At 37.9% G+C, this 27,067-nt stretch overlaps 1 protein-coding gene across 7 annotated transcripts in view; it reads right to left on the bottom strand.

The window, feature by feature from the left end:
- LOC112046526 (dual 3',5'-cyclic-AMP and -GMP phosphodiesterase 11) overlaps positions 1–27,067 on the bottom strand; it is a 317,311-nt gene that overhangs the window by 69,849 nt on the left and 220,395 nt on the right. For all 7 annotated transcript variants that reach the window (XM_052887477.1, XM_052887478.1, XM_052887479.1 and 4 more), the window contains 2 exons: positions 26,667–26,812; positions 139–289 (listed from right to left, as the gene is read on the bottom strand). In XM_052887477.1, the coding sequence (XP_052743437.1) occupies positions 139–289; positions 26,667–26,812 (297 nt within the window). The remainder of the gene's footprint in view (positions 1–138; positions 290–26,666; positions 26,813–27,067) is intronic.

Genomic DNA, 27,067 nt, shown 5'->3' with positions numbered 1-27,067 from the left:
CCAGCTGGGGTTCAACCCAGGACCTCCGTCTTGTAAATCCACCGCGCACACCACTGCGCCACGGAGGCCGTCAAGAAATAAACAATTACACAATCAGAAAAAAAAAGAAACAATGTGATTGTGTCAAAGTTTCCCCACCTTGTAGGCGTCAGGTATGTTGACGGGCTCGCCGCTCTCGGCCACGTAGCCGACGATGCCGCTGCCCCAGGGTATCCGGATCTCCTCCAGCTGCTCCATCTGCTCCGGCGTGGACTTGGAGCACACGTCAAACAGCTTCGACACCAGGCATCTGCCAACAACAAGTTTAAATCACCTGAAAGCCATTAAAGAAAAGAACGTCAGTTCGAAGTTATTTTGTATAGGTACATCAAAGAAGTTCTTCTTAATCGTACACTCTTGGCAGAGTGGTCGTGGTTGCAGCGATGAGCGACGCCTTCTGTGCAATGCTCCTCCACTTTTGGCGATTGGCTGCATTTTGAGTACACTCCGCCAAAGATGACTGTGTAGCAGCCTTAACTAAATCCGTCCAGCGAGTTGGAGATCGGCCTCTGGATCTTTTGCCTTGGACTTGCCCTTGCACTACCAACCGTTCTATAGAATCATGATTTCTGGAGATGTGACCAAAGAACTTTAAGACCTTAAAGAAGTAATTAATATTTTTTAAAATTGGTTTTAATATGAAATACATTTCTATAATATTCTCTTTGTATTAGCATACTAGCCGACGCCCGCGACTTCGTCCGCGTGAAACTCGATGTAAACTTTCAACTACCCCTATCTTACCCCTACCCTACCCCTAGCCTACCCCTAGCCTACCGCTACCCCTACCCTACTCCTAGCTACCCCTACCCTTCTTTTCTGGTTGATTTTTTACACCTTGTGTCCGAAAAGCTCAAATATCTTACGGAACCTTTTTTTTTCTAAAATAAAATTTAGTCTATATTACTTGTGGACAATGTAGCTTTCGAATAGTGAAAGAATTTTTAAAATCGGTCCAGTAGTTTTTGAGCCTATTCATTACAATCAAACAAACAAACAAACATACAAACAAACATACAAACAAAGTTTTCCTCTTTATAATATTAGTATAGATCAAATTTTTTAGTCATATAACACGCATGAAGTCCTATTTGATTATTCATAAAACGCGTGAGAAAGAACATATTAATTATGGTATTGACTAATGGCTATTCGTTGGACTTTTGCTTGTGCTAGTTTGCGTTTCTGTAGCTACGAGTAGTTACCCACTCTACAGATTCAAAGATGCACCATAATTTTTCGAGACGAGAAAAGGATAGGTGTCGACCAATAGCGGTGCAATCGAAAATATCGCTCTGTCTTTCATTGCGTGGAAACGAACTGGGACAAAGACAACCGTCGCTATTGATCCAAATTTGTCTTTTTATATTCACTATGTCGTTGATGCATGCTAGGCCTATAGCTGAAATCGCAGCTAAGGTTCTCATTGGATAAAATAAAAAAAAACTAGCTGATCCGGCAAACGTTGTTTTGCCTTATAAATTATATCTAGGGATTAAAAAAATATGGGGTGGACCACCCTTATCACCTTGGGGCAAAGATTTTATCCTATTAGACATGTCACTACCCCGACAAAATTGAGGCAAACCAAGGTGGTTATTTGTCTTAATTACATTTAGTCGCATAGTAAACAACGAAAGTTAATTAAACAAATAATACCTAAATAGTGTCTCCAATGTTGTGTGTTCAAGAAGTGTAAAAAATACATACACTAAAATAATACATACATACATAAATATATAGTGTAAGTAAACACAAAATTGTATAGATATGCACAAAATCTATATATATAAAAATGAATTGCTGTTCGTTAGTCTCGCTAAAACTCGAGAACGGCTGAACGGATTTATCTTATCTTGGTCTTCAAATGTTCGTGGAGGTGTAGGGAAGGTTTAAAAGGTGAGAAAAATTAGAATAATTGCCGGTAATAAAAACAACCCTTTTCTATTTCCCATACAAACGTTTAAGAGTCAAGGGGTAGGGTATGGTAGGGGTAGAGTAGTGTAGAGTAGGGATAGGGAAGAAGTGCACATAAGTCAAAGAGAAGCTTGACCGGGTCCACTAGTATTTCATAAAAATCGGCCCAGCCGTTTCGGAAGAGTTTGGTAACACTGCGACACGAGATTTTTTATATATTAGAAGATTTCAAAGGATCACGGATATCACACAGACAGCAAATTCCGTAACTTACGCTACCGCCTTTGTTCGGCCTCGAAGGCTGTTTTAATTTCGTAAAAGCCGCTTTGTGGTACGATTCAAAAAACGTCTGTTGTACAAGAGTTATTGTACCCCGGCTTGCTCGTTGTCGGACCGCTTTTATTAAACGTATCCTTCTTGTTATTCGCCGATTGGGAAATTCCATGGGCAGCTGGAATTTGATTGTGCCCCTATCACGCGTTCGATGCGCGGTCGATACCTCGCGCCACGTGTGATAACACTTAGTGATATTGAGTTACCTATATGTTTTTTTTTGTAACTAATAAAAAAGCATATGTCGTCATCATCATATTCGGCTTACTGTTAAGCACGAGTCTTCTCTCAGAATGAGAAAATTTAGGCCTTATTCCACCACGCTGGCTCAATGCGGATTAGCAGATTTCACACATGCAGAAAATTAAGTAAATTCTCTGGTATGTATGTAGGTGTCCTCACGGGATTTTCCTTCACCGTTTGAGACACGTGATATTTAATTTCTTAAAATGCACACAACTGAAAAGTTGGAGGTGCATGCCCCGGACCGGATTCGAACCTATCACGTCTCAAAAAAAGCATACAGCTCTCCATAATAAGAAAATTGTTTTTTTTTTTGGGGATATGTATTCTCATATTTTTCAGAAACATTATATTTGGACAGCTGTTGCTGGTCTGAAGTCTAGACACTTCAAAACTGTTGAATTTTGTGCTCTCTTCAGCAGAACCTGTCTTTCGAACTGGTGGTAGAAATCTTTACAAATAATCAAACTTGACGATTCTATAGTGCTTGTAAACTAAAGCTAATTGAAATAAATGAATTTTGATTATTTCCTTCTCTACGGTCCAAACTCTGTATAGTTGTCTACCATTCATATGGTAGAAGTATGGGCTGACAGACTTTCATCTTTTATAAAATCCTGAAGGTCACCGACTCAATCTATTATTGATATCTATCCACAGCTCTGACGTCACAACACCACGTAACTCAAACACCTGAAACACGGCGCCGCGCGTGTCATATTACATCATGATCACGGAACGCTAACTCAGCGTTTGGACGCTAACTCAGCGCCGCGCAGCTTCCGTATCAACAGTGAATAAAACATACATTTACAGCGAGTAGAAACGAGAGAACACCAGTGTGGCGTGTTTAGAAATCTGGCTAGCAGAATTAATAGTGTTGCTTCACAAAAAGAGTAATGCATGCTGAGAGACTTTCAATTTAATAAATTCACGAATACTACAGAGAATATCACAGATTCAATTAGTTGAATCTATGCACAGCGCTGACGTCACAACACCGCGTAATGTAAACACCTGAACCGCGGCGCCAGCGCGTGTCATGTTACACCACGGACTACCTACATAGTCCGTATGTCACACAGACATTACGATCACGGAACGCTAACTCAGCATTTGCACGCTAACTCAGCGTTTGCACGCTAACTGAGCGTTTGTACGCAAACTCAGCATGCGCCGTGCAGCGTTTACGAAACAAAAACCGTATCAACGGTGAATAAAAAATATATATCAGCGATCGGACACAAGAGGACACCAGTGTGTTTACTGTTTGCCGTTGGGGAAATCTGGCTAGCGGAATTCAATTATACTCCTTTTATGTCCCCGTCCGACTCGTCAACAGTTTACTGTCATTCAATTTAAACTTTTTTTGTATTTAACTACGAGCGATTTTCTGCAATCATATTAAGTGACCATTGAGTTTGAGGTGTTAGTTTGCACTAGTTAGATTTAGAATAGATTTATTGTACCTACTTGCAAGTTTGTCTTGAAGACCGCGTGGCACAGTGGGTAGTGACGTTACTTTTTGCATCCACGGCCATGGGTTCGATTCCCAAAACTGGAAACTATCTTAGTACCCAAAACAAAGACTACGCTTAGTTTGGGGCTAGATATGTGTATTGTTTCGTAATCATGTCATCGCTAAGGAGGCAACTACCCACGGCTGAAGCCTAACTCTAGACCATAACCAATAAAGAAAATATAAATTGTTAAATTTATCTGATCTATACTAATAATAATCTCTAGATCTACTTCACCAATTTTGAAAATTCGTTTACTAATAGAAGGCAACGGTATTTGTGAGAATTGTAAGTTATATTTTACCCCCTTATTCACTACGCGGGTGAAACCGCGGGCGTCTGCTATTCTAATATAAATTGTTAAATTGTACAAGAGGACTATTCTGTGACGATGTTTTGTATAACTCGCAAGTGTGAGTTTCAAATTCATCTCTCTCTATCTGACACGATATTATAGAAAGAGAAATATATAGGGGAAATCGAAACTGGCACTTGCGAGTTTACAACTAATAAACGATACAGAATAGGCCTCTTAATCTGAGATTAAGTTAAAGAATTGCAACTTAAAACAGTATACAGTACACTTTTGCGGTTGGGATTTATATGGGCAAATCAAAAACAGGTTTCTTTTGGATTTCTTATCACGTTAACTTTACCAAAAAAAAAACAAATCTGAGGTTCAAAATGTCAACTCTTGCGGTGTATTGAATAAGCATTTGAATATAAAAACATCACCAATGAGGTTGTCACACCCGCGAGTCGCTTCACGTGTTAGTTGGTTCACGTGTAAATCTGGTTTTTGTTACAACTGTTCACACATGGAACAGTTTACGTACAAGACAATAACATTTTTTGTGTTCATATTTAAAACAGTATTTAACAAAGAAGTAGGTATATGTATACTAAGCATATTTTTTAATTTAAAATTATCGGTATTATAAAACGGTGGTATCTAGGCCCGTACCGTGATAGCCCAGTAGACATCTGCCTTCAATTTGGAGGACGTAGATTCGAATCCAGTCCGGGACATGCACCCCTAACTTTTCAGTCATGTGCATTTTAAGAAATCTCTCATTCTGAGAGGAGACTCGAGCTCAGCATGGAGCCGAAAATGGGTTGATATCTTTAATAAGTTTTAGATCACAAGGTCTTAATGCTGCTTTACCTGAAAAAGTCGCCGAATTTCTACTGAAAGTAAACGTAGGCAAGTTACTTAGTGTAATCTTATATCATAATACGAAAATAGTGTCACAAGATATCCTAAATGTTCCTAATGAACACTCAATTTCAGACCGCTACACTTCCTCAGCTAATATCGGAATCTCCTCAAGATAAAGTAATGAAAAGGAAAACTGTGATTCGGGATCGAATTACCCACGCTAATACGTAAAAATATACGCATAGAAGCCGTGATAGCCCAGTGGATATGGCCTGTACATCCGATTCCGGAGGGTGTGGGTTCGAATCCGGTCCGAGGCATGCACCTCCAACTTTTCAGTTGTGTGCGTTTTAAGAAATTAAATATCACGTGTCTCAATCGGTGAAGGAAAACATCGTGAGGAAACCTGCATACCAGAGAATTATCTTAATTCTCTGCGTGTGTGAAGTCTGTCAATCCGCATTGGGCCAGCGTGGTGGGCTATTGGCCTAACCCCTCTCATTCTGAGAGGAGACTCGAGCTCAGCAGTGAGCCGAATATGGGTTGCTGACGAATACGTAATAATATACGCATAGAATGGATAGTTTTGCTCGTTTACTTCATAAATTCCTACTTGATTTTCTTAAGCCTAAGGTTGCCTGGTAGGGAGCGCTACAAAGCGATAAGGCCGCCTTTTATATATTTTATTTTTATCTTATGTATCTGCAATCAGGCGACAGACTATAAGCAGATTTGGTGGAATAAGTTTGGCTTTACTAGACAGGAAGACCATTGTCTTCAAGACTGCACAGAGTCGAGCACATCAGCTCGCTTTAACCGCTTATCTCTTTCTACAGTTAATAGCCCGGAGGTCAGTGGATTGGGATGTTTTAGCAACCCCTCTATATATTACTTCTTTTATATACATTTCTGCTCAATGTTATATTCTTTATTGTAGTCTACAAATAAGTGTAAATTATAGGTACCATATTAACGAGAAGGTTTGTATGTATGTTTATTACTCTTAAACGCTGCAATTACTGAACCAACTATTTGATATTGTAGTAAACCGATACAAACAATTTTGATCTTTGTGTCAATTAAACGAGAGGTTGTAATAATAATAACAAATATTTATAAGCGATATATCAAGTTTCATTGACGTACAAGTAATTTTATGTAAGAAATAGATATACAGGATGATGCAATAATATAATATGTGTTAACAATACGATTATATGAGAAATAAACAAATAATTTATGCAGATTTACGAAAACGAGTATAGTAAAACGGAACTTCTTTAGATTTTCAAACATCTAGAAATTTTAGCAGCTATTGCCTATTTACGCAATAAAAACATAATTAGGTTCCAATCAAAATTATTAAAGTATCCTTCTAATATCGAAACTTTGTATGGATGTTTGTTACTCTTTAATGTCGCTACTATTGAAGCGATTTGACTGAAATTTGTAATGAAAATAGATTCATCTCGGTAAAATCCATGGTTCCCACGGGATTTGGCAAAAACTGAATTCCACGCGGACGAAGTCGCGGGCGTCCGCTAGTTATAATTATAATACAATGAGATGAGCCGTCCACATCTCTTGTTGTGCAATTCTTTATGGATTCTTTAACCCTACACACAACGTTCACAAGTGCGTCACTGAAGATCATTCTCTGCCATTCTAGGGTCTTATTTTGGTTAAAGTTTGATTTGTTAATTAAGTTGTCCTGACAAATGTTGTGAATCATAACCTTTGTTCGACATTAGTTTTCTTATTTTTATGATCACTTTTGAGTCTGCTAAAACGTCGACGCTCCAAATTCCCTCGAATGTAATACTTAATTTACAACAATTTCTATTTATGCCACCCACGCGTACTTATAAAATCCAACCTGTATAAGTGGTCCGTAATGATATTCTAGCGGCACGTGGCAATTTTATGCGACGAAATACCGAAAGGAAGAAAAAAAGGCATTAACATACGCATTTTATTAACGTTTTATTAAATTAGTGTACCATTAGTGAGACGCTCATAAATTTTAATGAATTGAAACATCGGTTTTACTCGTAAATATACTAAAAACACATCCTTCTATTTTGTACAGCTTTTATAGAGTTGGTTGTTTCATTTGTGGTTTGTAGGGGTGATTTATCTAATATCTGCGAAAAACTTAAGAATCCACAGAAACTCCAGTCTCAACCCAGAATACTCAAAACCCCTCTACGTAAGTAATATTCAGAAACCGATGTATTGTAAGATTTATTGCGTTACAGAATATACAATTTTAAATAATATTATCTTTTTGGTCAATGGTTAGCTTAAGTGGCTTGTCTATTTTTTTATTCTTTACAAGTTAGCCCATGACTACAATCTCACCTGATGGTAAGTGATGATATACTCTAAGATGAAAGCGTGCTAATTTGTTAGGAGGATGATGAAAATTCACATCCTTTTCGGTTTCTACATGACATCGTACCGCTAAATTGCTTGGCGGTGCGTCTTTGCCGGTAGGGTGATAACACGGCCGAAGTCTCCGACCAATGAATACCTCAATCGGCCCTGCCGGGGAACGAACCCAGGACCTCCGTCTTGTATATGGGCTAAGAAAAATTTAGGTTTTCTCATAGTTGGGAAAATGACGCCTACTATAGACTAATGGATCTATGTGCTTCGGAGAGCACGTTAAGCCGTCGGTCTCGTTAACCTTATCACCCAACAGCATTGGAGTAGTGTGGTGGTTTAAAGCTCCATATCCCATCTCCAATACGGAAGGATAGCCAGCCTCAATTTCATATAATCCTAGCGGACGCCCGCGACTTCGTCCGCGTGAAACTCGATGTAAACTTTCAACTACCTCTACCCTACCCCTACCCGTAAAAAAAAAGTATCCTATGTCCTTCTCCTGGCTCTAAACTACCTCCCTGCCAATTTTCAACTAAATCGGTTCAGCCGTTCTTGAGTTATAAGTGGAGTAACTAACACGACTTTCTTTTATATATAGATGTCAACTAGCATAGTCAAAGATAGTGAATAAGCCTGCAGGACAACCTATGTCGGATCTGCTAGAGGTTCAAATAAGTTCAGTCGACAAATTAAAAAAATATATTTATAAACGATAAATTAGTTGAATAGAAATGTCACAAGCCTTTTATGATGGAATTTTGTGTTGAACATTTAACAGTGGGGTGCTTAATTAATTTTTGAATAACTTTACATGAACAAAATATAAATTATACTGCTTGTATACAAAATGCTTGCTTAGTTTTGGAGTATAGTACGTAAATCAACAGGTATATAAATATTCTAGCGGACTTCGCTTTGACAATTACGCAACCAACCAATCGCAAGAAAGATTATCGGCTAAAAACAGAGTTATTACTCGCTTTTAATCTAATATATAAAGCTGAAGAGTTTGTTTGTTTTTTTTTTTTATTCTTTACAAGTTAGCCCTTGACTACAATCTCACCTGATGGTAAGTGATGATGCAGTCTAAAATGGAAGCGGGCTAACTTGTTAGGAGGAGGATGAAAATCCACACCCCTTTCGGTTTCTACACGGCATCGTACCGGAACGCTAAATCGCTTGGCGGTACGTCTTTGCCGGTAGGGTGGTAACTAGCCACGGCCGAAGCCTCCCACCAGCCAAATTTGGTCTGGTTCAAAGTTTGTTTGATTGAACGCGCTAATCTCAGGAACCACTGGTCTGATTTAAAAAATTCTTTCAGTGCTAGATAGCCCATTTATCGAGGAATGCTATAGGCTATATATTATCCCCGTATTTCTACGGGAACGAGAACCAGGCGGGTGAAACTGCGCGGCGTCAACTAGTAATACATATATGTACATAAATTACGGAAAAGAACCATCTCGAACAATGGCGTGCACAGCGCGCACAAGATTTGAACTAGGGTAAACACTATTGATACAAATTGTACAAAACCGTAAATTATTTAATACACGTTCAGAAGGGAGTCGTCAGAATATAGCATTTACCAAGTGCACGCCACTTATTTCGAACAGGTCAACTATTAATAAAAACAAATATTCTGTCCGTTCGCTTAGAAACTACAATGCAATAGACCGACATACAAGTTAAACTTATAACATCCTATTTTTGCCCTTGAAATAAATCTTGAACACCTCTAGCGCGAGTATCGTGTGCACTGGCCCTAAAATCTATTCTGAATAGCAAATGAAGCTTGCAGTATCAATCGGGTGTGCGGGGCTATCGGATCGGTCTATTGTCCCTGCCGACCACCGGCCAAAACTCAGCCGCAATCCGCAAAGCTTTGTCAGTGCCGCCTCTCTACTGTTTACCAATTGAGGAATTTGTGTAGACTGAATGTTTTAAAAAAACCACCCAGACACTGGAAAATATCTATGTTTATCACAGGATTATTTTTTCAGTTGTTGGAATCGAAACCACGGCCTTGATGACAGAAAGTAGAGTCTACCTACTGCACCTAGACAAATTATAAGCAAACGAAGCATATGACGAATACTTCACAGTGCATCGTAACAAATTGTAAGACGTGTTTTTATGATGCCCTATAAGGTATATCATCAAATAAGACCATCTGTATGTTTCGCACAAAAAATAGAATCAGTGGGTCTAGATCATAGCAATAAATCAAATAGATAATCGTCTTACGACAAAAACGAATATTACAACTTAATACGGTCCTAATAAAGAGCTTTTTGTCTTGGAATCTTGTTACTGATAGCAGTATTCCGCCGTAAGATTTGTGACTCTGCGGCTCAACATGGAAGCTGGGTATTATCTCGAGAATAATGGCGACGATCAATTCATTGCTTCACTTAAATGAGCTTCCATTTTCAAGGCTAGGGTAGTTATTCAAAAAGCGGTTTACTTGTCGTAACTTGGCATCTAAGCGGATAAAACATTGGATAGATATAATTTATGAGAAATCCATCAGGTGTATTTTATTCTATCCAAAATAATCTATATTAATATTATAAAGAGGAACGATTTCTTTATTTTTTGCATTGCAATAGGCTCCGAAACTACTAAGCCGGTTTAAAAATTCTTTTACCATTAGAAAGCTTAAACTTCACAGAGTATATTTTATTCCCATATTCCTACAAGAATAGAAACTACCCGGATAAAACCACAGTTGCTATTCGACAGCTACTACAGTTAGCTAGTAGCTAGTACTACTAGTTAGCTAGTTAAAGTGCTAGTTAGGTTTTAAATAATTAATTTGTCTAATTAATAGTCGAAAGTCGAAGTATTAGAAAACATATTCTGTTATTTTGTAAAAATACGTCCATGAACAAATGTTTTAACATCGGCATTGAAGATTTCTTTTTTCCGAAAAAATCCTAATAAAATTTCTGAGCGTTACATTCGTGCCTCGGCTGCCCACAAGCGGAAACGCAGAACGCAGCTAGTATATTTTGTTGCCATTAATCAAAATACTAAGGAAATCAGTGTTCCGCATCCTATTCTTCCGATACGAAAGTTTGGCGCAAGATTTTCCTATTTGAACGTGATTTCCACGACGCCCCTCTCTGCTCGTCCTTCCTTTCGTTTGGCCTTGACCTTAACCGCTGAGAGAGCGATTGATGAAAATATTTCGATAAATTACTCAGCCTTTTGACAGACCATTATACGATTGTACGGTTTCTTGGAAATAGGTGCGAATATTTTTCGATTTTGAAATGAGACTGGCATTTGACTTTATGCCTTTTATTTGCAAAAATAAAACATGCGCAAAATTTTGGAATGTTTTAAACATAATAGCCAAAAAAACAAAAATGATTTACTATAGTCTCCAGTTAATAAAATGTGACTTTGACATATAGATAGGTACCTAATACCTGGCACTTGTTTATGAAGCTAAAATCGCACTGAAAAGTAACTGAAAATTAAATCTTGTTATATTTTCATAAACACGATGTGGCATGTGTGAGTGAGTTAAAGTACATGGTTAAGATAATTTTGATATAATATTATAACTAGTACAGGAGGCAGGGCTTCAACTTAATTTATGATATGAAAAACACTTTAAATATATTAAATTACTAGTTGACGCCGCGCGGTTTCACCCGCGTGGTTCCCGTTCCTGTAAGAATATAGGGATAATATATAGCCTATAGCCTTCCTCGATAAATGGGCTATCTAACAGTGAAAGAATTTTTCAAATCGGACCAGTAGTTCCTGAGATTAGCGCGTTTAATCAAACAAAAAAACAAACAAACTCTTCAGCTTTATTATATTAGTATAGATTGCTACCATATACCTACACATACTTCTGAAAGGTTTTACCCGGTATCGCACTGAAAAACTACAAAATGTAAGTTAAGCCAACTTGGTTTATTTATTTGAGATTAGTAGTACGTATTGTGAAGATAAAACAGTGTATAAGAAGACATTTCCATAAGGTTGGCATCAATATTATTATCCCTTAATAATCTCAATGACAAGTTCGCGATAGAATTCGATACACGAAATCCCGCGAGGCGCATATAAAAACGATGTCGAGGAAAAAAGGTTGGGAATAGGTTGGGGGAAGTGGTTTCTAAGAATTTCGGAGGCAGTGAAATGTTATTGAGACATTCGTAGGTACGGCGTATGCTTAACTTTGAGCAACTTTTTTCGAATCGCATTATGTACTTACAAATATTCGCCTTCACGTAGTAGGCTTCATGCAACCAACGACTAATATCAAAATAAACAAATGGAAGCCGGAGTTGTCCCAGTCTCTTTCGTCCCAACCCAATAAAAGAGATAGCGATATTTCTGATTGCGCTGCTATTGGTTGACATGTCGTTGTGTTATTTTCGCGTTGCAACGACTTGCGGTACGGACGGCTTTAGTGTGCTCGTGGCGTTCGAGCCGTCCACATCCCTTGTTGTTTTATGGGTTACTTGGGAATTCTTTATGGGTTACTTGGGATAGGCGGGGAGAGTGACTTGAGTGGAAAAGGGGAGTGTTAGATATCTGTCAAAGGCGCCTTTAACCCTACACACATCGTTCACAAGTGCGTGACTTCACTCAAGGTCATTCTCTGCCATTCTAGGGTCTTATTTTGGTAACAGTTTGATTTGTTAATTAAGTTGTCCTGACAAGTGTTGTGAAACCTTTGTTCGACATTAGTTTTCTTATATTTGTAATCACTTTTGAGTCCTATAATAATTCGATTTTGTGAAACTAATAATATGATATTGTCATTCTACTTTAACTAATTGTAAATCGTGGAAACATGTTACATTAAAAATTACCTTATCGGCACTTCATAAGGTTTAATTTCGTCTGAAGCTTCTACTTAACCTAATTAATGTAAAAGTGTATTATTATATACAATCGTGTCGCGTAGACGTAAATTCAATTAACAACAAGTGTTCAGTAGAAATGCGTGTCTAGACGGAACGTCGAGAAAAAACGAGTCGCAAAAAGGAGAATTGCTTTCTTAAATGTGCGGTTGACAGGTTGTCCGCTCTTTGAAAAGACCTTTCATCAAATTTGGGCACTCCATTTATTACTTTATTTATAGATTGGTAGACGCCCGCGACTTTGTCTGTGTAAAATTATTTTTCTTCGTATATTAAGTACCTAGGTAAATACTTATGTGCTTTTAATAGAGCAAAGCGTGTCATGATCTAGGTTTGCTTACGTGTTACTAATGACATGAAATTGTGATTTTTGTCTTTGGTTTTCAAGACAGCTATAAAGTAGACTATGTTTTTTTAGCAGACTCAGACGTGATTACAAAAATAAGAAATCTATTGTCGAACAATGGTTATGATTCACAACATTTGTCAGGACAACTTAATTAACAAATCAAACTGTAACCAAAATAAGACCTTAGAATGGCACAGAATGACCTTGAGTGAAGTCACGCACTTGTGAACGATGTGTGTAGGGCTAAAGGCGCCTTTGATAGATGTCTAACACTCCCCTTTTCCACTCAAGTCACTCTCCCCGCCTATACCAAGTAACCCATAAAGAATTACACAACAAGAGATGTGGACGGCTCGAACGCCACGAGCACACTAAAGCCGTCCCTACCACAAGTATTGCAACTCGGCGATAACAATTTATTCAGTTTTTCAGATACCTTTGTACAATTACTATCAAAAAACCCATCTAGTCGTTTTAGCATGATTAATTCGTATAGTATCGTCGTTATCAACCCATATTCGGCTCACTGCTGAGCTCGAGTCTCCTCTCAGAATGATAGGAGTTAGCCCAATAGTTCACCACGCTGGCCCAATGCGGATTGGCAGACTTCACACACGCAGAAAATTAAGAAAATTTCTCTGGTATGCAGGTTTCCTCACGATGTTTTCCTTCACCGTTTGAGGCACGAGATATTTAATTTCTTAAAATGTACACAACTGAAAAGTTGGAGGTGCATGCCCCGGACCGGATTCAAACCCACACCCTCCGGAATCAGAGGCAGAGGCCATATTCACTGGGCAATCACGGCACGGCATGATTAATTAGTAACAAACATTTAAACAAAAAAAACTCATATTCATAATATTAATTGATTAATTAATTTTATTTCGTGGAGATAATTGCAAGTTGTTGTGTATTTTACAATTTCAACGGGAACGTGAACTAAAGTGTTTTTCAGATAGCATGGGTACGGTGACAGTTGCCTTATGACATTTATAATATATTTATAAACGGGTGAAACTGCGGGCTTCTACTAGTTATTATATTCTTAACAACAAATTTAAATCCCTATTATCTTGAACAATGTTTTATCCCTTTATTTTAACCGGCGCATCGTGGAACAAACCAGCATTAATAAATCCCTATAATTTATACTGATTCCATAATGAGCAGACTCCGTTCTCTGTATACACACAAAAATTTAATTTGCATATCTAAAAATAAACAGAAGTTGCAAACTTAATTTAAATAAGGGTGAGTGTACATGAATATGCAACGCAAAGGATCTTATCAAGTTTAATCTAGGCGAACGAAATAAATTAAAAAATCTTTTAGCTGGTGAATTTTTGGAAAGTGTATTTAAAATACTCACATTGTTTTACTTCTTTTTTGCAGTTTCTACTCTCATTTTATATAAAGTAGAAAATTGTTTGCACTGTAGATTAACACTTTTTTTTTTACCAGAAAGGTTTTGGGTTCGATTAGCAGCTCGGTCAATTTAGGATCATATATTTTCTAAATTGACTCAGCTCCACTATGGTGGTAGACATTGGTCTTGGCTATTTTAGAATTTAAACTATCGTTGTTCTTATTAATTGATTATGAAACAAGCTGAAACTCATGCTAGTTGGCTCGACTTGATTCCGTAAAGAGTAGGGACTTAGAGAGGGGTAGCGATCGGTTGCGGGTAGGGGCGGGAACGACTTGCGATATAAGACACTCGTCGTACGGTCGACTTCAGTATGCTCGTGGCGTTCGAGCCGTTCACATATCTTGTTGTGTAATTCTTTACGGGTTTCTTGTGATAGGCGGGAAGAGTGACTTGAGTGGAAAAAGGGAGAATTTGTTAACTGTCAAAGACGTCTTTAACCCTACACACAACGTTCACAAGTGCGTGACTCCACTGAAGGTCATTCTCTGCTATTTTGGTCTTATTTTGGTTACAGTTTAATTTGTTAATTTAGTTGTCCTGACAAATATGGTCTGAGTCTGCTTAAAATAATTGCGAAATCTCACGAAATATCGGAAACAGTTTAAAGTACCTACACAGATTCATGGCAGAGAATTAGTTAATAGTTAGAAGACGTCCACTAAGAACGAATTATGCAACAGGGTCGGAGGTCTAAGGGCGGGCGCTCACTAGTACAATTATAAAAAAAAAACTAGTAATTTATAACTTTAGATCGCACAATTGGCGGTAAACTGAATAGTACCTAAACAGTAAAACGAAGCCAAGGATGCATCTTGTTTATCTGCGCTGCCATTCAATGAGTCACTAGACGCCTGGTACAGTCAACCGCATTATAATATAATGAAATAATTGCATAGCCCACCTACATACGATAAGTAGCTACGTAGCTACGTATCTACTTAGGGTAGTTGTGTAATGCAGTGTTCAGATCTACGTACAGTCTTGAAGTAGATAAGTAAGTAACTAACTACATATGTATGTTTTATGGTAACATCACACACAATCTCAGACTAATTAGATAAAGACCTGCCTCGCAAGACATTATTTTTCTGTCAAAGTATATGATCAACGATCTTATGCGATTATAAACACTGTCTTTATAGAATCGATGTTTCATAGTTAACAATCGTGTCCGTCGGTTAAAAACCTCCCTAAAAATACCTTCTTGTGCAGTTAAATGGTGTAAAAAACGAACAAAACCTGCTAGTTTAGTATAAGATATGTATGTAATCTAAGCTCGTTTTCCTTAGAAAATGGCAGAAAATTTTGTTCGCGAATTTGGGTGCGATACTAGTCCTTATGTATTTAGTCTGAGCACACAATACACTAAACACTAAAGGCAAAAGTTGTGTAATGCAGTACGTACGTACATAAGTCTTGAAGTACAATTTGTGATCAGCAATTCGATGAATGCCTGGTTGCTCGAGTAGTTAGGCTATGTGGTTTCGGATCACAGGTCCTGGATTCGAATCCTGGATCGGGCTATGTGATACTGAGTTTTCTTTCTTCCAAGAAATTTTCCTAATTTTCCAAATTCCAAGGGAAGCTAAGGGTCTGGCTGGAGCCGGAGGATTTACAAAATTTTTAATTTTAACTTGTTTTTGTGCTATAATTATTATCCTAGAATCACCGACAGAATTCATCAAACGTTGATAGAAACCAGTGGCGTGCACAAGGTTTTTAACTAGGCATACGTAAAAATTGTACAATATTGAAATTTTATAATCCAGGTTAGGTGAGCTGTGATAGCCCAGTATGACCTCTGCCTTCGAATCCGTGGGCGTAAATTCAAATCCGGCCCTGGGCATACACCTTCAACTTTTCAATTATTGCATTAAAAAAATAAATATCACGTGTCTCAAACAGTGAAGGGAAAACATCGTGAGGAAACCTACATAACTAAGAATTTTCTTAATTCTACAAGTTGGCAATCCGCATTGAGCTAGCAGTGTGGACTATTAGCATAACCTCTCTCATTCTGAGAGGCGATTCGTGCTCAACAGTGAGCAATATGGGTTGTTAATAATGATGATTAAATATTGGTAATAAATATACAGGGTAGTACATTGTTGCATTTGCAGTGCATGCCACTTTTAGAAGCACGTGGCAGCCTGCGTGCGTGAGGCGATCGGTAAGCGATACCTTTTAATCGATCGACGTCACCCTTGGAAATTACTGCATTAATGAATGATTGCCTATGGTAAACAGTTGCACGAACTAACACTAATACTTTGTGATGTATTACACGATAATAGTAAACACTGTCGCGATAGAAACATAAATCTTTTACAAACGAATTGCGTCATTTTTTTTTAAAGAATATTTGCCAAATGTATTAAATATGATCAAAATTCCCATTCCCCTCCAACTAGTCGGGAAATACTGTATTAGGAGTGGGTACGACAATAGACAAACGGGGCGGGGATCGAACCACCACCCCTCAGTGATGAGTCCGACCGCTCTTACCGTTGAGCTATTGAGGCTGTGAATCAAAAATTATACTAATAATCCAGGATCCGGGAAGCATTTTTCGTATTGATGAGACGCTCAACTGTTATATTTACGAAAATTCTTGACTCTGGTAGCTAACTGGGTTATTGGTAATAAAAATTACTCTTGCTTCCCTCGTGGCGAGAATGTATCCGTGAGGATTTTCCCGAGAAAAAAAGGGTAGGCAATGAATATGCAATTTCAAAAAGGGCATATGTCGGATATTCTGTACATACATCTCACAAATATAAAATATCTAATAACATATATGTATAGTAATTTTAAAAGCAATAATTTTAGTAATTTTCGGAGGCTAATTAACACCAAAATTTAAAACAATATACATAGTCAGGGATCCCTAGAAAATTTTGTACGCCTGATTACTAACAAGCTAATTTTTCGTGAGTAGCTTCTACTCGATGAGACGATCAACTTTTGTTTGAAAATTCTTGATTCTGGTAGCTGAGTTACCAGGAAATGAAAATGTATCACGCAATTTGTAGGACGATATGGCTGTTAAATTGTATAACTATTAACTAAGCAACACTAAAAAACCATGTACTAGTATATATACTTATAGAAATTATAAAGGTTTGGAAAATAATTGTTTTTTTTAATCCTGGACATTTTAAAGGACATGTCCCAATTTTCAAATTCGCAAATCACATTTTTTTAAATTAATTAAATAAAATGTATTTTTTTCTTTAGCTGACATCATTCATTAAGAATTTTTATCATGGCTTGCTTGTAACTTACACCCTGACAGATTGTCAGTGATCTTCGCGTAGTAGCGTTCGTTTATGGCGTTTTTACGGCTTTTTTTTTGTTTAATGCGTCTCTGTCTATGATTTAATGTTTCTTTTTAACTTGTGTCTTATTGAAATTTGACAATATTACGTGACATTGACAGCTTACACCGGATATAAATTCAATGTCAGGTGTTTTTATTGGCTGTTTTGATCACTTTTACTGTATTGTCTATGTTTTATTTGTAGACAAGGGAGCGAAACAAAAAAAATATTTATCTAATTAATTCCAAAAATTCTAAAAATTATTTTCTCAACAGCTCTTTGTATCTTCTATCCGTAAAAAATACTATCGACCTGCTTATCTATACTAATATTATAAAGCTGAAGAGTTTGTTTGTTTGTTTCACTGAACGCGCTAATCTCTGGAACTACTGGTCCGATTTGAAAAATTCTTTCAGTGTTAGATAGCCCATTTATCGAGGAAGGCTATATATTACCTATTTCTACAGGAACGGGAACCACGCGGGTGAATCCGCGCGGCGTCAGCTAGTAATTTATCATTAATCATTATTAAAAATTATCTATACTTATAATAAATCTGTAGAGAGGTCAATACTGTACATGAAATATATTTCCAAAATAACTATCAGGGGGTGATTAGTGGTCGATACTGATGCCAAAAATGAAATCAGTAATTTTTGTCTGTCTGTCTGTCTGTCTGTATGTTCTTTATAGAAACAAAAACTACTCGACGGATTTTAACGAAACTTGGTACAATTATTCTTCATACTGCTGGGCAGGTTATAGTATACTTTTCATCACGCTACGATCAATAGGAGCAGAACAGTGCAGGGAAATGTTGGGAAAACGGGAGAAGTTACTAAATTTTTTAAGCTTCCGTCGCGTGGTATGTTCGTTATAGAAATAAAAACTACTCGACGGATTTTAACAAATCTTGGTACAATTGTTTTTCATACTCCTGAGCAGGTTAAAGTATACTTTTTATTACGCTACCGTCAATAGGAGCAGAGCAGTGAAGGAAAATGTTGAGAAAACGGGAGAAGTTACTCCATTTTTTAAGCCGCTAGTAAATAATAAAGGCCCATTTTGGGACATGTCCTTGGGATGTTAAAGGACAGTTCGATTTTTTAAATTCGAAATTGCATACGAAGTGCTCGCACTGATTGTAACCTACACTGGTATGCGTTACCCTGTCGTGTTATCACAGGGTCAGAGGTAAATTAGCACGTGACAAAAACACGTGTTTCCTGCTTTTTCAGGAAATTTGTTGAGGAAACTAAAACGTAGTCGAATGACACGTTTCAGTTACTATCATCCGCACGTTGCAATGTTGCACGTTAAATAAAATATCATGGTTTTTAATACATGACTATTATTCTTTATATAAAAAATATATTATTATACCTAGTTCGGACTACTTTATTGTTTTAGTAGGGTGCCAACGATTTTTGGTTTTACCGCCCAAAAATCGTTTGTACTCGGATGGATTACTGGAGTAGTGCGAACTAGGCCTTATCCTTATCCTTAGTGCATGCTGTGACAACCAAAAGTGGGTCTGCAATAATTGCCGTAACTTATATATTTTATTGTAACCTGTTGGTGTTCTGTTTAAAAAATAAATAAATAAATCAGATTTAAGTCCAATTTTGATCCTTGAAATGTTTAAGACGAATTTCATTAATCTTTCGAGTTTATATCATTTTGAAATATACTAACAAAAATACGACTTCTGACTTCAAAAAGCTCTAAAAGTTCTCTTGATTTCTGCATGATCCCATCATGAGATGACTACTAGTATCTACTCATCTGAGGAGTATACCCTTTAAACAAAAGAAGAATTTTCCAAGTAAAATGAAGAAACAAACAAATAAAAAAAAGATTCCAATGAATTGAGAACATACTTATTTCTTGAAGGCTTCTAATAAGAAGTTTACAAAATTGCGTATTAAAATAAATATTTAATGGTATGCGAGGTGGAATTACAAGACGGAGATCCTGGATTCGATCCCCGGCTGGGCCGATTGAGGTTTTCTTAATTGGTTCAGGTCTGGCTGGTGGGAGGCTTTGGCCGTGGCTAGTTACCACCCTACCCACAAAGACGTACCGCCAAGCGATTAAGCGTTCCGGTACGATGTTGTGTAGAAACCGAAAGGAGTGTGGATTTGTCCTACTCCTAACAAGTTAGTCCGCTTCCATCTTAGATTGCATCATCACTTACCATCAGGTGAGATTGTAGTCAAGGGCTAACTTGTAGAGAATAAAAAAAAATGCGTAAAAAAATATAGAATTATTGTTGTTAGTCGGCAAAGCAACTTTGATTACAAGCAAAACAAAACGTTGCACCTAAAGTCACCACTCTCATAACTCTCCATATTTAATACAAAGAGAAATAATAACCAACCAACGGCTAACATAAGCCTCCCTAAATATTAGGCCAGTAAAATGCCCTTTATTTGTACGAATGCGGCCTTGGAGATGGCCTGAGGACATTTTGCGACACCATATTCCCAGGATTGCGAATGTTAACTGTTTATCTGAGCCAAAATCTCGGGACCTTTGTATTTCATATTAAAACATTTCTGTATTCTTCGCAATATAAAACTAAGTACCTAAATAATCCCCAAGGATAGGAGAAACTTTTGAAGTCATATAAAAAAAACTGCGAGAACATAGTAGTCTATGTTTTATCTACCTCATATAATCTATGGTCATAGATTTGATATACTAATTGTCTTCATTATCAATCCATATTCGGCTCACTGCTGAGCTCACGTCTCCTCTCCGAATGAGAGGGGTTAGGGTTCGGTTTCTACACGACATCGTACCGTACGCTAAATCGCTTAGCGGTACGTCTTTGTCGGTAGGGTGGTAACTAGCCACGGCCGAAGTCTCACACCAGCCAGACTTGGACCAATTAAGAAAACCTCAATCTGCCCAGCCGGGGATCGAACCCAGGATCTCCGTCTTGTAAGTCCACTGCGCCACGGGGCCGCCTAAATGAATGTATGCATTTCCTTTTCTTTGTGACGGCTTACCTTCATCTAATTTCCATCCTTCGCCACTGCTAGAGGATAATATACCGATGGTAGACCACAGGCCGTGATGTACATGACACCGTACACCATTGCGTTAGTTAAATGGAGTGTGCGACCGGAGACAGATTGCAATGAAACCTCTCGTCCGACCCCAACGGGATAAACATGGCCCGATTAGTCAAGTTACTTGGATTGCGGCCAACAATCGTCCATAAACTGGATGTATTGGGTCGAGAAAAAGATCTAATGAACGCATAACCCCATTTCCTCCGCATTCAATCTTTGTTTTACAAAGGGGCGTACGTACACATGATTTATTTTCCATTTGTGGGGTTCCGTACTATATATTTGGATCACAGAAGATAGAAAACGCTAAAGCTGTAGGTTTAGATTTGTATAAAACAGAGCCTTTATTAGATCGCTATGTTGTTTGTCTGTCGTGACATTTCTCTACACTGTGAGGAGGTACCAAGTTGAAATTATGCACACTTATATTATCACTGAGAGATAGGCTAGTGAATATGACCTCTGCCTTCGATTCGGAGGGCGTAGGTTCGAATCCGGTCCGGGGCAGGCACCTCTAACTTTTCAGTTATGCGCGTTTTGAGAATTTAAATATCACGTGTCTCAAATGGTGAAGGAAAAACATCGTGAGGAAACCTGCATACCAGAGAATTTTCTTAATTCCCTACGTGTGTGAAGTCTGCCAATTCATATTGGGCCAGCGTGGTGAACTATTGGCCTAAGCTATCATTCTGAGAGGAGACTCGAGCTCAGCAGTGAGCCGAATATGGGTTGATAATGATGATTAAAGTCTGCAATCCTTTGGGATCAATCTTAATTTGATGACAACGCAACTAAAAAATACAGCCGTCGCATTTTTACACTCACAAGGGGACAAAAATCGGTTACGGTGTATAACCGTTTACCTAAACCTTATACGTTATCGACCCATATACGGCTCACTGCTGAGCTCGAGTCTCCTCTCAGAATGAGAGGGGTTAGGCCAATAGTCCACCACGCTGGCCCAATGCGGATTGGCAGACTTCACACACGCAGATAATTAAGAAAATTCTCTGGTATGCAGGTTTCCTCACGATGTTTTTCCTTCACAGTTTGAGACACGTGATATTTAATTTAAAATGCACACAACTGAAAAGGAGGTGCATGCCCCGGACCGGATTCGAACCCACACCCTCCGGAATTGGAGGCAGAGGTCATATCCACTGGGCTATCACGTCTCTCGCCTTAGACCTTATAGCACAAGTATATTACAAAAATTTTCGAAAACCACCAATCAATACTTAATTTCCAAAAAAGAATTAGGCAAATGAACTGCAGTAATGTTACTTTATCGTTATTTTTTTTCGCACTTACACAATTACCTATTATCTAACTTTCACTATAATTCGTTTTTCTATAAGATTTCAATCTGCGTCATAGTCTGTACTATCAAAGGTTCTTTTATAAGAAAATTCTTTCATTACATTACATCTTTTAAAACTGTTGCTGACCTCTTTCCAAACTGGGATTATATGGGTATCGTCGGAGTTTCATAATCTCGTTCTTCAATAATGTAATACCTAATTAGTATTCTACTGACGATCTACTTTTGTTTTCACCGGTATTGTCTGATTTTACAAAGAGCCTTTTTCAATACAGAATAAGTAGTTAGGTTACATCGTAACTTAGTATAATGTTTCAAAATGGTTGCATAATATGTTTTCAACATTAACAATCCATATTCGGCTCACTGAAGAGTACGAGTCTACTCTCAAAATGAGAGAGGGTGATAGTCTACCAATGTGGATCGACAGACTTCACACACGCAGAGAATTAAGAAAAATCTCAGGTATGCAGGTTTCCTCATGATGTTTTCCTTCACCGTTTGAAACACTTGATAATTAATTTCTTAAAATGCACTTATCTGAAAAGGACTAGGTTCGAACCTACGCCTTCCAAATCAAATCAAAGACACAGGTAATTTCTACTAGGCTATTACGTATCTACTATACTATCAACCATGAACTAAAAAAATATCATACAGTTATGGACTGTATTTTGTATATTATATATGTATAAAAGTTATAGTCATTTTGTTGTTATAAATAAAATCTTTTTAACAAAAAAATTTAACCGATTTTAAAATCACAAAAATAAACTAAAAAGCGGAAAATAACATCGTATGTGCTATCTTCTAATCACTTTGAAGGCGGTGCAAAGCCAGTGACGTACTAATTAAAGCCATTTTCTGAAAGAACCACTCGATAGAACTGTCTTTAAATCCTAAAAGTTAATGATTTAATCGGCTTTAGTTAATGCATCACTGTGTTGACACCGCCTTCGTAGACGCCGACGTAGCACATACGATGTTATTGCTTTTTAGTTTATTTTTGTGATTTTGAAGTCGGTTCAATTTCTTTGTTAAAAAGATTTCATTTATAACCACATGAACATTAAATGGGACCAATCTGAAAGTATACTCTTTCAAACAAAAAAAAACATACGCGTCGTCTTTTTTTTTGAAGTCGGTTAAAAACATAGAACTCCCAACATCATTATAATGTCAACAAGAACAGTCCCCGCATTCTGTAAAATTACAGCGATGTGACATCGCTCATTTCCATGACAACTTCGTTATTCGTCGTTATCAACCCATATACGGCTCACTGCTGAGCTCGAGTCTCCTCTCAGAATGAGAGGGGTTAGGCCAATAGTCCACCACGCTGGCCCAATGCGGATTGGCAGACTTCACACACGCAGAGAATTAAGAAATTTTCTGATGTGTAGGTTTCCTCACGATGTTTTCCTTCACCGTTTGGGACACGTGATATTTAATTTCTTAAAATGCATACAACTGAAAAGTTGGAGGTGCATGCCCCTGACCGGATTCGAACCCACTCCCTCCGGAATCGGAGGCAGAGGTTACATCCACTGGGCTATCAGGGCTCTAACTTCGTTATTAGTGACATTTTATTTTTACCATCCCATGGAAATAAAGTTCAAATTATAATAAAACTCATTATAGGCGAATATTACATCGACGAGTATAAAATAGCGGAATCACGCCCCAGAATCTGTAGTCGGAATAAAGACAGTGACTGTAACAAGTTATATGATATTGGGCGAGCTATAAAAATAAATGTGTCAGAACCGACGTACGGCGTTAGCTCATAAAACGTGGCCCACAACGGATGTAGGCATTTACGAGTGCCATGGACTTCCGATTTTTCTCTTTTGTGACGGTCTAATAACCAAAAAAGGTCCACTAAACCAAATCTCGGGTCGGCACGAAGTTTTCTATTTTTATCTCTGCAGGATGTGACGTAACTCAACCGCACTTCCTAACCAGTTAATTCGTTTGGTGATTTCTTTTAACATTTAGGAGTAAGCACGTCACTAGCTTGGGAGGAGGGAGGGGCAAGATATTAATATTAAGGAGAATAATTATTATCAGGCTGGCCTAAGGAAAAAGAGAGCGACATTTTTGATTGCCAAGTTGATCGGTCGATGGCCTGGGAGTGTATCCGATCCTTGATCCAACAGTTTATCGAAAGCTTCTTGAGATGTTGGTCGAAGCTTTTTGAATTAATTTATTAATTACTAATAAATTAATATACTATACATGCATGTTTAGATATTTGAAGACTTGGAATCTTGCAGTGGATCATAGATACTGCTAAAATTAGGTACATTCCTAAAAATCTTAACCCTTCCTGTATGTAGGCTTTGCCGAAGTTGAGTACAATGAATTAGTTTAGTGGAACCGTTTTTTGTGTGGATCAAAACGAAATGGAACTAAACGAAATCTGAACCATAATCCCATTTTATTCAATCGCAGACGAAATAAATTCTGATCGTAAGACTTGCAGTCTTGTAGTGGATCGTAAATATAACGTCCAAAAATTACTCGTACATTGCTAAAAACCTCAACCCTATCACAGGACTTTGCCGCAATCGAAGTCAATACGTGTTTGTGGAGATGTTAGAGTGTATGTAGAGTGTTATTTGTACGGAACGGAACGGAACTAAATCAAACAATGCAATCTGAACCTTATTCCCACATCAAGTAACTGCAGACGCAATATTTTTTTTTATAATAATAGTCTTGCAATGGATCGTAACGTCCAAAAATTACTCGTACATTGCTAAAAATCTCAACCCTTTCTCAGGACTTGCGTATTTGTGGCAACGTTATTAGTATGAAACGGAACGGAACAGAATTAAGCCAAACAGTGTATTCTGAACCTTATTCCCACATCAAGTATGGCGACCCTATTGCAGACGCAATAAATTCAGATTACGAGCGTCGACTTGCAGTCAAGTGCAAATTCTCATTTCGATTTCAATGTCAGTAGACTTTCTTTTTTTATTGCCACAGCTTGCTTTTTAATTACTATTCATCGCATTAGTGTCGGGTTGAAATGGTGCAATGGATGTTATCGTGTCCAAGCTGGCGAGCCAAATGTGGAAATAATAATAACTAATATCGACATCTGTCGAGCGTGTCATCGTCCTGGGGAGTCCCTCAGGCATATTGTGTCTCACCTTGCTAACGGCGAATACTTGCACAGACATAATCAAGTAGCCAAGATAATCCACCAACAACTTGCTCTTCAATATGGCCTTATCGATTTTGAGATGCCTTACTATAGGTACGACCCAGCGTCAGTCCTTGAAAATAGCAGTGCATTGCTCTACTGGGACCGAACGATTATCACTGACAGGTATATTGTAGCCAATAGACCTGATATAGTGCTAGTCGATCGGTCAGTGCGTCGTGCAATAATTGTTGATATTACTGTTCCACATGACGATAATCTGGTTAAAGCCGAAAAGGAAAAAGTATCAAAATACTTGGACCTTGCTCACGAGATTACCGCCATGTGGAATGTTGAGTCAACTATTATTGTTCCGATAGTTGTTTCAGTCAATGGTCTTATAGCGAAAAGCTTCGACCAACACCTTAAGAAGCTTTCGCTTAACTGTTGGATCAAGAGTCGGATACAAAAGGCAGTGATTCTTGAGACGGCGCGTATTGTGAGGAGGTTCCTCACTCTGGAGCCCTGACCACCGGTTGCTTGGGCACTCAAATGTCCCGCAGCGGGAGGGTGAAATTTTTTTTTATAAATTTTTAATAATGTTTTGTATTTTATACTTATATTGTTAAAAATTTAAAAAAAAGAAGTAATAAATAAATGAGAGAATAAAACTAATATAACTAAGATAACTTAAGTCTTGATTGTAATGACTGATGCTAAATGTTGATGCAGTTTATGAAACGGGTTAACTTGAAATTGGTACCTACTATTTGTTTAATTAACCCCTCACAGGTTTCTGAGAGTCAAAGTGCTGGATAGCTAAATCGCTTGACTGGATCTCTTTACCGGGTCCATAAAACCACGGAATTACGTTTTGCATTGTGTAGTTAATCCTTTAAGTTTAAAAGTTTCCTTTTGTCCAAACAAACTAAGCGAATAGTACTTGTAGAGCTTACTGTGCCGTGGGAGACTAACATTCCAAAGGACCACAGTTTATAAGTGAATAAATATTATGACCTATATATGAATATATAGATATTCGTCTCTCTCTAAAAGTCACTGAACTTTGGACAATTAATGGTTTTCCGGGGAAAATCAGCTGCGAAATATTTATTTTATCACTCGATGAATTTCGTCTACCCGCAAAATTAAGTTACAAATGGCAAACGGTCCATTACCGTTATTTCTGGTTATTTACTATTAAGTTTATTTTTCAGTTTAATGTAATTGTAGGTATTAGTTTAGATTATAAGGTTGTGTTGGCTGTGTTCGTGGCGTTACCCAATCTGTGATTCCAACTGAAAATCAGCGCTACGTGTCCAAATTCAAATGGTCACGTAGCATTATGCTGAGCTGGGGCCATTTTCTGGGTTATGCCACACATCGCAGGAGATTACCCTGGATGTCATGGTGCACTGGAGATATTGTGATGTGTGGCATAATTTCTAAATAAACGCATTTTTCTTTCTTTTCTTTCTTTACCGTATACGTTGTATAGAAAATCCTATTATTTACCTACCTTCCATTCTGCGGGTGTGGGGAGGAGGCTCGCTCTCCCTGCACGAGGAACAGAGAGCCCCTGTCCGCGTCCAGGAGTATGGAGACGTTCTGGAGGATCTTGTGGCACAGCACCCGGACCTCCAGCTCGTTGCATATATCTTTCACCTGGAACAAAAACAACAATCGTATACATAAACCAAAACTATAAAGAACATCACACAAATGACACAGATTAAACAAATACCTATAAATTATTACAGAAATGACACACATTAGAAACATCGATCCTCCTCCTCACCCGCCTCGGTTCCACTCGCTTAGTTCCCGCTCCCGTGAGAATACGGTGATAAAATATAGCCTACGATAGTCAGAAATAATGTGGCTTTTTTTGGTAATAGAAATTTCAATATCGGTTCAGTA

The sequence above is a fragment of the Bicyclus anynana genome, chromosome 19, assembly GCF_947172395.1.
Source record: "Bicyclus anynana chromosome 19, ilBicAnyn1.1, whole genome shotgun sequence".
NCBI classification, from domain to species: domain Eukaryota; kingdom Metazoa; phylum Arthropoda; class Insecta; order Lepidoptera; family Nymphalidae; genus Bicyclus; species Bicyclus anynana.
This window is presented reverse-complemented; position numbering and strand designations above follow the sequence as displayed.